The sequence below is a fragment of the Mauremys mutica genome, chromosome 1 (assembly GCF_020497125.1).
Source record: "Mauremys mutica isolate MM-2020 ecotype Southern chromosome 1, ASM2049712v1, whole genome shotgun sequence".
Classification (NCBI taxonomy): Eukaryota; Metazoa; Chordata; order Testudines; family Geoemydidae; genus Mauremys; species Mauremys mutica.
In genome coordinates, this window is record NC_059072.1 from 366,600,796 (window position 1) to 366,614,697 (window position 13,902).

Here is a 13,902-nt window from a genome sequence, read left to right on the forward strand (position 1 = left end):
TCTCAATGTGTTTTACGCCCCCTAATCAATTTACATACTTTCCAATATGTATTGCTTGCCATCTATTTTCCCTTCATCCCATTAGTTCTATATTGCTTCCCCCCTGTTATTGCTGCCTTCACTTTGCCTCTGAACTGGGTTTCTAGCCAAAGTTGGGCACTTTTTGAGTGTGGAATCGAGGACTGTTAGCTATCTACTGAACTTTTCTTAAAGACCTCCCCTTTTTTATTCTCATTTCCCTGTCTCTATTTTTTCCTCCGAATCAGTTTAGCTGATAATTTGCAACAGTTTTGGGGAATTACCCCTTTTGTAGTAATAGGTATCAATAGATATTACTGACTGGGAAATGTTCTCTGTTTGTCCATTTTAATATAATCAGTTCCATTCTTTTTTTCTCTCATCGATCATATGCTCCCTTCTTTGTCTCTTCTCTAAATTAAATAGTCCCTGATTTTTTATTCTGTGCACATATGGCAACCTGCCCCATTCTCATATCCTGTCACGGAACCCCACATTTTATTTGTGATGTTCTTTATAGAGCCTGGGTGAGCAAAACCAGAGCAGGCTATTCTTCACCCTATTCCTTTGACATCTGAACATTGTCTCTGTTTTTGCCACTGCTCTGAATGAGCAAGTGGAGAGCAACAAATCTGCTTCACCCAGGAGAACACCTCCAGTAGTGCTTGTAGTGTCTCATATTAACATTTTCTCTCTGTCCAGGAATATTTACTGCAACCATCACCCTAGACCTTGGGCACATACAGGAAGTCAGGGGAACGTACAATACATACAGGAGACACCGTTCTGCCTCAGAGTTAGACACTTTCACCCCCTACTCCATGTCAGATCCCAACACAACCGACTTCACCAACCCTTCCACCTTCATCCTGCTGGGTGTTCCTGGCCTGGAGGCGGCCCATGTCTGGATCTCCATCCCCTTCTGCACCATGTACATCATAGCCATCTTGGGGAACTTCACCATCCTGTTCATTGTCAGGATAGAACCAAGCCTCCATGGCCCCATGTACTATTTCCTCTGCATGCTGGCTGTCTCCGACCTGGTCCTGTCTACATCCATCCTGCCCAAGACGCTGAGCATCTTCTGGTTCAATTCCAGGGAGATCGATTTCAGTGCCTGCCTCACCCAGATGTACTTCATTCACTGCTTCTTAACAGTGGAGTCTGGGATCTTCGTGGCCCTGGCTTTGGATCGTTACGTTGCAATCTGTGATCCCCTGAGATATTCTACTATCCTGACAAACCCCGTGGTGGCCAAGATCAGCCTGGCTGTGGTGCTGCGTGGCTGCATGCTCCTGTTGCCTGGTCCATTCCTGGCAAGATTCTTGCCATATTGCAGAACCAACATCATCCCCCACACACACTGTGAGCAGATGGCTGTGGTGAAGCTGGCCTGCGCCGATATCCATGTCACTAGTTACTATGGCCTCTTTCTGCTATTGTCTGTGATTGGTCTGGATGTGATTTTTATTGCTGTGTCCTATATCCAGGTCCTCAGGGCCATATTCAGCCTCCCCACAAAGGACTCCCGGCTTAAGAGTTTTAGCACCTGCGGCTCCCACCTCTGTGTCATCTTAGCCTTTTACATCCCATCTCTCTTCTCCTTCCTCACACACCGGTTTGGCCACAATGTGCCCCTACATTTCCATGTTCTCATGGCCAACATGTACCTCCTTGTGCCCCCCATGCTAAACCCCATTATCTATGGGGTGAGGACAAGACAGATCCGGGACAGGCTGCTCCGGCTCTTTACTCATAAAAGGACCTAAAGTTTTCCCCTGGTGCTCTGGCTCTCAGACTGAGCTCCGTGCAGAGCTGGCTGGTGACGTGGTGCCTGGCCCCCTTCCCGCAATCACTGACTGGACAGTACAAGTGACATTAAATCCTTTCCTGACCACACTATGCAGTGTCAGACTGACAAACTGGGAAATCGGTCTGTGTACAACTCATTAACTCACACGGGGGCAGACTTCTAGCTGCTGGTAACTGGACTTTGAGGACCCACCCAGTGCCCCATCTCTTTCCGTGGGTCACTCACTCTTCTCCCTCCCTCCCACCATCTGTTGCTGAATTGTCTCTATCTCACCAGAGCTTGCTGCAGGGACTTCAGTTCAGATTTTGGGGTATGTGGGGGGAGCTTTAACTGTGATCCCTGGGGGTACTTGGCCACTTGCAATCTCTTGTGTCTTGGCAATTAGCTGAAAGGAGCAGTGTTTCTAATTACGATATAAAAGAAAGAAAATTAAAGTAATAATAAATCTACTAAGCTCTGATATAAACATGTTTGCTAAACCCAGGGTTGTGATTTCAATCCTTGTGGAGGCCATCTAGGGAACTGGGGTTAAAATCTGTCTGGGGATTGGTCCTGCTTTGAGCAGGGGGTTGGACTAGATACCTCCTGAGGTCCCTTTTAAACCTGATATTTTACGAATCTATGATCTTGTGGCAAGTTACTTAAAGACACATAGGAGCACTTTCCCCAAATCCGCAGCACCAGTTATCTCATCATAGAAGGCAATTAGATTGGTCAGGCATGACTGGCCCTTGGCGAATCCATGTTGACTGTTCCTGATTAACTTCCTCTCTTCCAAGTGCATCAAAATAGATTCCTTGAGGACCTGCCCCATGATTTTCCTTCTTCCTTTTTTTTTAAAGATGGGCGCTATATTTGCCTGTTTTCCAACTGTACTCAACCTGCTGCAATTGCCATGGGTTTTCAAAGATAATGCTCAAGGGCTCTGCAATCACTTGGATGTATTGCATCTGGCCACATCTGAATGTCCAGCTTTTCTAAATAGTTGTCAACCTGTTCTTTCACCATGGAGCGCTGCTCACCTGCTCCCCACAGTGTGTTGCCCAGAGCAGCAGTTGGGGAGCTGACCTTGTCTATGAAGACTGAAGAGAAAAAAACATTGAGTACTTCAGCTTTTTCCATATCATGTGTCACAATGTTGCCTCCCCCATTTAGTAAGGGTCCCAAACTTTCTCTAACCACCTTCTGTTGCTAAAATACCTGTAGAACCCCTTCTGGTTACCCCTCAAATTCCTTGCTAGCTGCAACTCCAATTTTTCTTTGTCCTTCCTGATTACACAGCTCTCCTCCCTGGGCTGCTCCTCTGGTCCCTCTGGCTCTGGTCGGCTCCACTCGACTCCCAGCTCAGCATGGGCCCCTTCTCTCTCCTTAGCAGTAGAAGTCCACAAAGAATCACACGGAATCTGGTTCATTTGCTCTCAGTGGCATTGAATAACAAGCATCATTCAGCACTGAATTTGCTTTATTCCTTTCAAACTGCCCAGACCCGAAATATGGCACCCAGGGTGGGGCAAAGACCCATAATGAGGCACAGACAAATATTATCCTTCCAGCTGATGCTAGACAGATTCATAGATTATATGGCCCGAAGGGACCCTGCTCTGACCTCCTACATCACACCAGCCATAGGGCTGCCCATGAGTCATTTCTGTTTGAACTAGAGCAGATCTTTGTGAAAAACATCCCATTTTGATTGTCAGTTGTCAAGGCTGTTCCCGACTTTGAAACTTTGGCCTGGTCTACACTACGAGTTTATTTCGAATTTAGCAGTGTTAAACTGAATTAACGCTGCACCGATCCACACAATGCTAGCCTTTTATTTCGATATAAAGGGCTCATAATATCGATATCTGTACTCCACCCTGACGAGGGGAGTAGCACTGAAATCGGTATTGCCATTTCAAATTACGGTTAGTGTGGCCACAATTCGACGGTATTGGCCTCTGGGACCTATCCCACAGTGCACCATTGTGACCGCTCTGGACAGCAATCTGCATTTGGATGCACTGGCCAGGTAGACAGGAAAAGCCCCATGAACTTTTGAATTTTATTTCCTGTTTGCCCACTGTGGAGCGCCGATCAGCATGGGTGACCATGAAGTCCCAGAATCAAAAAAGAGCTCCAGCATGTACCGTACGGGAGATACTGAATCTGATCTCTGTATGGGGTGATGAATCTGTTCTGTCAGAACTCTGTTCCAATAGACGAAATGCCAAAACATTTGAAAAAATCTCCAAGGCTATGATGGACAGAGGCCACAACAGAACTCAACACAGTGCTGCGTGAAACTTAAGAAGCTGAGAAAAGCGTACCAGAAAGTCATTTGAATTCTTGGCTGAGTTCCCAAAACCTGAACGGTCAAAAACATTGTCACGGATGGTTCAGGGTATATGTTGTCGCCGCCTCCCCTCTCCCCCCACCTTCCCCCCCGTGAAAGCAAAGGGAAAAAAATCCTTTCTCGCCTTTTTTCAATGTCACCCTATGTCTACTGGATGCTGCTGGCAGACGCGGTGCTGCAGCGCTACACAGCAGCATCCCTTTCCCTTCACTTCCCGATGGTACAGTATGACTGATAGTTGTCATTGTTGACCCGTGAGTGCTCCTGGCTGGCCTCGGTGAGGTCAGCCAGGGGCGCCTGGGCAAAAATGGGAATGACTCCCCGGTCATTCCCTTCTTTAAACTTTGTCTAATGGAGATTCACTCCTGCCTGGAATATCATGTCAGCTGGAAGCTGCCCTCCCCTCCCTGCTTTGATCTCTGCTTGCAGAGGCAATAAAGTCAGTATTCCTGCATTCTTTATTACTTCATCACACAAATGGGGGGATAGCTGCCACGGTAGCCCAGGAAGGGTGCGGGAAGAGGGAAGCAACGGGTGGGGTTGTTGCAGGGCACCCCCTAGAATGGCATGCAGCTCATCATTTCTGTGGGATGTCTGGGGCTCTCACCCGGAGTGGCTGTTTGCCTCTCTGGTTCTTTAGTAGGCTTGCCTGATATTCTAGGCAGGACTGACTCTCCCTTTAGACAAAACTTAAAGAAAGGAACTACCTGGGGAGTCATTCCCATTTTTGTCCAGGTGCCCCTGGCCAACCTCACCGAGGCCAGCCAGGAGCACCGATGACAGCAGCAGACGGTACAGTATGACTGGTAACCGTCTTTGTCAACTTGCAAAGCAGCAGGCGGTACAGTAGGGCTGGTAACCATCTCTGCTAACTTGCAAAGGCAAGGGAATGCTGCTGTGTAGCACTGCAGTTCCGCATCTGTTAGCAACATCCAGTAGACATACTGTGACAGTGAAAAAAAGCTGAATGGTCTCCATGGTTGCTGTGCTATGGCGTCTGCCAGGCAATCCAGGGAAAGAGGTGTGAAATGATTGTCTGCCGTTGCTTTCAGGAAGAGAGGATTGAGTGACGACATTTACCCAGAATCACCCACGACACTGTTTTGCCCCATCATGCATTGGGATCTCAACCCAGAATTCCAATGGGCAGGGGAGACTGCGGGAACTATGGGATAGCTATGGGATAGCTACCCACAGTGCAACGCTCTGGAAATCGACGCTAGCCTCGGTACATGGACACACACCGCCGAATTAATGTGCTTAGTGTGGCCGCGTGCACTCGACTTTATACAATCTGTTTCCAAATATCGGTTTCTGTAAAATCGGAATAATCCTGTAGTGTAGACATACCCTGAGAGTGCAGAAGGTGGGAGCTGGCAAGAGATTTTAAAAGTACTTGCCACTAAAGGCTGCCTTAAAGGTCTCCAAGGTTACAGATTCCCTGGCCTTCAGGGCCACCCAGAAGGGGTCAAGTGGGGCAATTTGCCCAGACCCCGGGCCCCGCAGGAGCCCCCATGAGAATGTCTGTGGCTCCCCCCCACCTTCCCCTATCCCCCGGCACCTCTGCGCGCTGTGTCCAGGACAGACCTAAAGCGGCGTGGCTCCAGCAGGGCCTGAGCTCCTCCCACTCAGAGCCGCGTGGTAAGGGGGCAGGGCTGCGAGTTCAGGTGCCGTAGAGCCACACTGCTGCAGCGCTGTCCAAGGCCACTCCTGTACGCAGCGTGCTGAGGTCCTGGGAGAGGGGGGAAGTCGGGGGTAAGTGACATGGTAAGGGGGTGGGGCCAGGGGAGTTGGATAAGGGGCAGGGAGTCCCAGGGACAGGGAGGGGGCAGAGTTTTGGGGTGGACGGTCAGGGGATGGGGAAAGCGGGGTTGGATCATGGGCGTTCCAGGGGTCTGTCAGGACTCGGCGGGGGTGGGTGGGTAGGGGTCGGGACAGTCGTTGGACAGGGAGCGGGGGTTGGTGGGGGGTGAGGTCCTGGAATGGTGGTTGGGGGGCATCTCAGGGGTACAGTGTGTGGACAAGGAGCAGGTTGGGTCGGGGATTCTGAGGGGAATAGTTGGGGGGCAGGAAGTGGGTGGGGGTCGGATAGGGGGCAGGGCCAGGCTGTTTGGGAGGCACAGCCTTCCCTACCCTAAAACTCATTCAGCAGTTTGAGGCTTGCGGATAGCTATTTAACACAAAGAGCCAAGCTGTTATCTTTTCCCTTAGGGCTACCATCCCTTTCGCTTCTCAAATGCCAAATTATAGTCTACATTTAATTTCAGTGCCATAGGGAGAGTCATGTCAGGGGAGGGTCGCTTCAGTAAAATTAGCCACTTTAGATTAACAGTGATAGAGCCAAGAGAGCCATGGGGGATGGATCACATGAGAAGAGCAATATCCTACACCACCTACCTCCTTCCCAACCCTACCAAGAGAGACCCCCCTCCCCTGCATTCCCTGAGGCTCCAGAGGGGTTAATTCAGTGGTTCTCAAACTTTTGTCCTGGTGACCCCTTTCACATAGCAAACCTCTGAGTGCAGCCCCCCTCTTATAAATTAAAAACACTTTTTAAAATATATTTAACACTATTATAAATCCTGGAGGCAAAGTGGGGTTTGAGGTGGAGGCTGACAGCTCACGACCCCAAGGAATAACCTCGTAACCCCCTGAGGGGTCCCAACCCCCAGTTTGAGCCCCCCTGGGTTAATTTAATTTTAGCACCCTGTGTCCATTCACATGCATGTACTAGTTTGAGCATTTCAGTTTTCACAACATAGGCTCAGCCCAGATTCTGGAACAAGCTCAAATGCTCAGTTTGTCGAGTATGTACATAAGCTATACTAAAGACAAACCCACAGCAACCGTCTCCAGTTTATGAGGGACCCCATGGAGCCAGTTTCTAGGAAACAGATACATGCATGGAGGTTAAGTCCATTAATGGCTGTTATCCAGGATGGGTAAGGAATGGTGTCCCTAGCCTCTGTTTGTCAGAGGGTGGAGATGGACGGCAGGAGAGAGATCACTTGATCATTAGGTTCACTCCCTCTGGGGCACTTGGCATTGGCCACTGTCAGTAGCCAGGATACTGGGCTTTAGTGCCTTTTAGCACTAGCTGATGCTGAGAACCAGTGACACTTTGTAAAGGTGACTTGAAAAGAAGTTTTCTCAAAACTGGGTTTGTGCCGAGATGCAGAAGGTTTTTAAATTTTTTATTTTTCCCAGGGCCACCCGGGGGGAGGGGGAAGGCAAGTGGGGCAATTTGCCCCAGACCCCACAGGGCCCCCCCACAAGAATACAGTATTCTATAGTATTGCAACTTTTTTTTACGGAAGGGGCCCCCAAAATTGTTTTACCCCAGGCCCCCTGAATCCTCTGGGCGGCCCTGCTGGCCTTGGACTGTTATCGCTGCCACCACCCAATGCAAAAACCTCCCTGAGAACGCAGGAAAGTGCACTTGGCAATTCCTTCCTGGGAGGTGCCCTCAAGCCTTTTTAACCCAACCCCTGGAGAGAGCTTGAAAAAAACCCCAAATCAACAAAAACCTGCTGTTGATACCAGCTGAGACATATGGAACCATAGTTCCTCTCAGTGATTGGGCTGAGTGGCCGGGCTGCCCAGAGAGGGGGGGAGGGGGGCAAGAGGGGCAATTTGCCCCAGGCCCCGGGCCCCGCAGGGGCCCCCACGAGAATATCGTATGCTGTAGTATTGCAACTTTTTCTATGGAAGGGGCCCCCAAAATTGCTTTGTCCCAGGCCCCCTGAATCCTCTGGGCGGCCCTGCTGAGTGGAATTAGACACGTTTACACTGAATCTCAACCTTTAACTCCATCCTCTCTGGAAACCCCCTTCAGGTTGTTGAAAGTTGCTATGAAATCCCCCCCTCCCTCTTCTTTTCTGCAGTCTCAATAACCCCAGTTCCCTCAGCTTCTCCTCATAAGTCGTGTGCCCCAGTCCCCTAATCATATTCGTTGCCCTCTGTGCGGCTCTTTCTAATTTGTCCACATTGAGACCATTGCAAGTTGTTTGACCTAGTTCAACATGACATTCAGATTAACAAACTAGCACTAGACAGTGTCATTAGATCACTCGTTAGATGGAGTGAGAACTGGCTAACTGATAGATCTCAGCAAGGCGATGTCCATGGGGAATCATCATCCAGTGGGTTTTTTCTCATGGTTCATGAAGGGCCCTATCTCCCATTGATGTGTCTATCCAGGAGTCCGGCTGATGAGAGGAGGCTATTTCTACATGGGAGCCCTCTCCTAGATTGAGATGCCCAGAACAGGTTAGCGTTTTCTTGTGGGAGACCCGAGAGAGACGTGAGAGACCCAGATCCAAAATCTCTGCTCTACCATATTTGGAGTAGAGACTTAAAACACAGGTCTCCCACATCCCACATGAGTACCCTGAGCAGCAGTTAAATGAGAATTTCAGGTGGGGCTCTCAGTATCTCCAGTTGGAGCTGTTCCACCTGGTACAAATAAACTTTTAGTGGATATGAGATTTTAATCTGGGTCTCCCACATTCCAAGTGAGGGCACTAAGGCACTGGCCTATGGGATATTGTGGGGGTGCAAATACATAAACACACACATACCCACATGCACACAAACGCACAGACATGTGCGTGCAGACACACAAACATGAACACACACACACACAGATGCATGTGCGCTCAAACAAAGGTGCATATAGACACACACACACAGAGGTGCATGTGCACGCAGACACACAAAGGTGCACATACACACACAAACACACAGACACTTGTACATACACATATTCCCGAACTGCAAGGCCCCACCCAGGAGGCATGATCTGAGGATGGCTAAGGGATCAGGCTTGCTGGGGAGAAGAGCGTGGGAACACCACATTGGAGAACCCCACCAGATTTGAGGCCTAAGCTAAGACTCTGAGCAGCTGGTTTGCTGTGGAGCGGTGTCAGTGCTCAGGTTGCTTTGTGAAGGCTACTGGTGGAATCTTAGGCTCCTACAGGGTTAGACAGCAGATGAGCCGGGGGGTTGAGAAAGGCAGTGGTGCCTAAATTCAGTATTTTCCTAAGGGCCTTTGTGGATCTAGCCCTGGATGCCTTTTTGGAAGATGCTTTAGTCAAACAGAAATTAAGGTTCAAAGCCAAGGGTGCTGGCGGCTACGTTGGAGGAAACAGTCTACTTCACGGGCGTCCACCGCTCACTTTTAAAGGACTCTCTCCTCCTGTCTTTGTATGAGGAGCAGGGTCCCTGCAGTAAAGCAGGTTTTTATCTGCTCTTCCCGTCCTCCAGTGGCTCTAATGTCCCAGCTGCTTGCCCTGCTAGAGCCTGGGTAATGCCCCTTCCTTAGCTGGCTAACAGCTCTTGCACCCTCGTGGGACGAGAACAGGGTGTGATGCTGTGTGATTGAATAATGACCAGTTTTATCATTGTTGCTACCACTGTTATACAATTGCAACACATGTTGTACAAAGTGTGTGCGGTCAGGTGTCAATGGGAAAGTTATGATTTGCTCAATATGATTATCCTGGTTATATGCAAGTAAAGCAGAGTTACACAAAGTGTGGGAGAGCCATGCTACTCAATGGCCAGTTCTCTGTAGCCACAGCCATGTTCCCTGAACATGTGCCCTGCTCTTAAGGGCCCCGGATGTACTTCTTACTGCCAGAGCAGTGCTGTGCATTTCCGCTGTCTCCACCCACCCAGCAGCCTATGGAACCACCCGTTCTTAGTGCTGTCACTCCTCCACCTCTCCCGTCCATCCATTGTGGTTTGTTGCACACAGTAGCCAGGGGTGGCTCTAGGAATTCCGCCGCCCCATGCCTGCGGATGCTCCACCGGAGCCGCGGGATCAGCGGACCCTCCGCAGGCATTTCTGCGGGAGGTCCGCCGGAGCCACCTGCCGCCCTCCCGGCAAAATGCCGCCCCAAGCGCGCGCTTGGCACGCTGGGGTCTGGAGCCGGCCCTGACAGTAGCTGTGTCTTGTCTGAATTTGTTTGATAAGCTCCTTGGGGCAGGGGCTGTTTCTCCTTCTGTATTTGCGAAGGGCTCAGCACAAGGGGCCCTGAGCTGGAGTTGGGGCTCTGGAGGCTTCCAGAATACAGATAATGATCATAAATAATCAACACAATAATCCAGATAAATCAGGGCCTGGCCCCTCCTCTTTGCCTTTAACCGCAGAAGAAAGTCAAATCATGCTGGCCAGCTACAGAGTGTTAGTAAATTTAATACAGGTGCACACGGCACTCCTGTTGCCCTTGTCAGGAGAATTCATTCAGTCTCATTTCAGAGCTTAAAAACCCAGGTGCTCCACACTGGAGAAATACCCCTGATGAGCCAGAGGAGCAGGCAGAGAGTTCAACTTTGGGAATCCAAGTGCCCTCCAGCCGGGGCAGTGCTGGAAAGTCTGACTCAGCCTGGAACATTTGATTTCACTTCCACCTGGGAGAGACTGGGGAGGAGGGAGGCCTCTGTCCAGAATTGGCCTGGAGCGGTGAACCGTGGCCAGTGGGAGCCGCGATTGGCCGAACCTGCTGACGTGGCAGGTAAACAAACCGGCCTGGCCTGCCAAGGGCTTTCCCTGAACAAGCGGTGGCCCTAGTTTGAGAACCACTGTACTACACAACATGATGATAGTTACTGATGGGAATCACTGCTCTGTGATCCCTAAGGGACAGTTCAGTGTGCCTGTAGAAAGAGCTTGTGTGTCCCCTCCATCATCATTCTCCAGATCTGTCTAATATCTACCCTTCCCTCCTAGATATCTACCGGGTATCAGGCCCTATGGAGATCTACGCATTATCCTGAGTTTCTTGCTCATTAACTATATCTTTTCAATATACACAGAGCAGCCAATTGCTCTCTGACTCAGCGGAGAGCCCAAGTGATCTCATCTCCCTTTGGGAAGATCCTAAAGCTGGATAAAGAGCACAGAAGTGCAGACAGGCTTGTCTCCAGCCTGTTTACATCCAAATGCTGCTTCTCCCCTAGAGGCTGAGCAAATCCCATTGGGATTGCACAGAGCTATATTATAAACAGTGCACACCCCTATCAGCTCTCAGTGTGGGATGTTGCTGCAGATGCTGGGGTGAGAGAAGTGGTGGGGCACGGCTACCTGAGGGAGATTCACAGGAAGGACACTTCCATCTCAGAATTCGCAGGTACCCGTCTGTTGCTGAGTAGCTCACCTGATCAACAAACCCAGGGCTCTGGCTGTTAATAGTGGGGCTTTGCTGGAAAACATGGAGCTGCTAGAATTCCTCTCTGCGGCAATTATAAGAATTTGTTAGCATGGGCAAGACATCTTCTCTCCTAGCTTCATTCAAGAAGTTGTTGAACTGTTATGTCTCAAGCTTTAAAAAACAAAATTCAGTCATAACCAGATGCCCAGTGCGGTAAATTTCAACCGAATCGCTTAGAGTTTGGCAAACTCATATGCAACTCAAAATGAGGTCTTCTAATGGAAGGTGCCAGCCCCCTTAACTAAAGATGGTGCCACCAGTACCACTTTCAGTGGCCAATCTATTTGTGATTCCCAATCAGCTAAACTCTTTGTTCCAGTAATGTCTGTGGCAAGGAGTTCCACAGGCAAGCTAGGTATTATGGAAACAATTTTCTCTTATCAGTGTTATATATTCAGACTATCAATGTTATTGAATGTTCCTGTTGAGTGTGTTATGAGACAGAGTAAACGTAAATGCTTAATCTAGTTTCTTTATTGATTAATTCATAGGGTTCAAGGCCAGAAGAGCCTGTTTGATGTCCAGTCTATAAGACTAATATTTGGAGATATACCAATCTCCTAGAACTGGAAGGGACCTTGAAAGGTCATTGAGTCCAGCCCCCTGCCTTCACCAGCAGGACCAAGTACTGATTTTTGCCCCAGATCCCTAAGTGGCCCCCTCAAAGATTAAACGGCAAACCTTGCATCATCTTTGTCTCTCACCTATGGATCTGCTCCAGATTTCTTACATCCTTTCTATACACTGGTTCTCTGAACTAGACACAGAACTCCAGCTGAGGCCTGACTAGTGCCAAGAAGAAAAATACTATTACTTCCCATGACTTTGTGTTATGCCTCTGTTAATGAAACCCAAAACTGCATTTCTGTGGGGTTTTTTTGCAATAACCAGTGGACAGTGTAGACGAACCCTTAGTGTGCTTCCAGAACTGGTTATTCTCCACCCCATTTTTTTACATCTGAATATTGTCTTTGTTTTAAGTATCAGAGGGGTAGCCGTGTTAGTCTGGTTCTGTAGAAGCAGCAAAGAATCCTGTGGCACCTTATAGACTAACAGACGTTTTGCAGCATGAGCTTTCGTGGGTGAATACCCACTTCTTCACTTGCATCCGAAGAAGTGGGTATTCACCCACCAAAGCTCATGCTGCAAAACGTCTATTAGTCTATAAGGTGCCACAGGATTCTTTGCTGCGTCTTTGTTTTAGTCACTGCTGTGAATAAGCAAGTGTTTCCATGGAGCTGCTATCAAATATGCACAGGTTTTTTTCCCCTGTGGTATGTAGCAGTTGGGATGTTTCCCCAGCACATGTCTTGGCAAAGGAAAGGATTTTTTTCACTCTCAAATTTTGAGCAACCCAGGGAATGGGAAAATCCCTACAGCATAGACCCTCCAGCCTGGGTTTCACTGCATTTCCTGCCGATGCCTATTAATGTTTCCCACACCACAACTGTTACAACTGGTACCCGGGCTTCTTTCAACCCAAAGCTCTTGGTAACTTTACTCTGTGCGAGGAGGTGTCAGGAAATAAACCAGGGGAGACACGGCCGTCCGACCGATAGATGGCTGGCACAGACAGGACAACATGAGAGTGCTTTCACTTAAAGCTAAACTTTACTAGTCTCAAGCACTTACACACGTCCGCAACAAGTTAGTAAAACACCCCCAACCCTTGATAATTACCAAAGCTGAGTGTGGCTCTAGAGTGACACAGCGACAGGCTTCCGGTGGCCAAATATTCCATCTGCCAGTGGGGACCACAAGATGTAGCCAGAGGGAGGGTCCAAAAAGAGTCCCAAATGAGTCCAACTACCTCAAACTTTTCCCCCTTATTTATACATCAGTAATAGAATGACGTGCCCCTTAAAGAAACCTTGTTAAGCGAACAGTTCCAATGGGCAAGCAAGAGGCTCCTTCTGATTATTGGTTAACCAGGTGTGGGTTTTCCCCCAGAGTTTGCAGCCTTGAGGCCCTAACACACATTCCTGAGGGCACATCCTGCTATTCTAAAATGCATGTGTCAGCAACTTCAACACAATTCTTATCAGGAAGTATGCGAGGTCAAGCTGCCCTTTCTGTGGCACCCAACCCCCCCCCCGCCCCCTCCTGTCTTTGTCAAGCTGAGGCTGCTGACTTGGCTGCTTTTAACAATAAGCCATAGTGGTTTCAGGCACTTAACTGGTTTGCCAAAATCTCCCGTACACAATGTGTAGGAACTACTGATGCATAGAGCAACATAATATATGGAATAGGCATTAGTAGGGTCAGCTGTTCATAATTCATTTTCCTGAATTATGAAAACACCATTTATCAGTGTGTGGAGAGCAACAAATCTGCTTCACCCAGGAGAACACCTCCAGTAGTGCTTGTAGTGTCTCGTATTAACATTTTCTCTCCATCCAGGAATATTTACTGCGACCATCACCCTAGAGCTTGGGCACATGCAGGAAGTCAGGGGAAGATATGGTACATGCAGGAGACACCGTTCTGCCTCTGAGTTATACACCTTCACCCCCTACTCC

The 13,902-nt window shown here is 48.9% G+C and overlaps 1 protein-coding gene across 1 annotated transcript; it reads left to right on the top strand.

The window, feature by feature from the left end:
* Window positions 1-839: 839 nt before the first annotated feature.
* LOC123350319 (olfactory receptor 52E2-like) lies at window positions 840-1,787 on the top strand. Its single transcript, XM_044988845.1, has one exon. The coding sequence runs from the start codon at window positions 840-842 to the stop codon at window positions 1,785-1,787; it is 948 nt and encodes a 315-aa protein (XP_044844780.1).
* Window positions 1,788-13,902: the final 12,115 nt, after the last annotated feature.

Excerpts from the sequence above, each read along its gene's own strand:
- LOC123350319 (XM_044988845.1), top strand. The coding sequence starts at position 840 with ATGTCAGATCCCAACACAACCGACTTCACCAACCCTTCCACCTTCATC.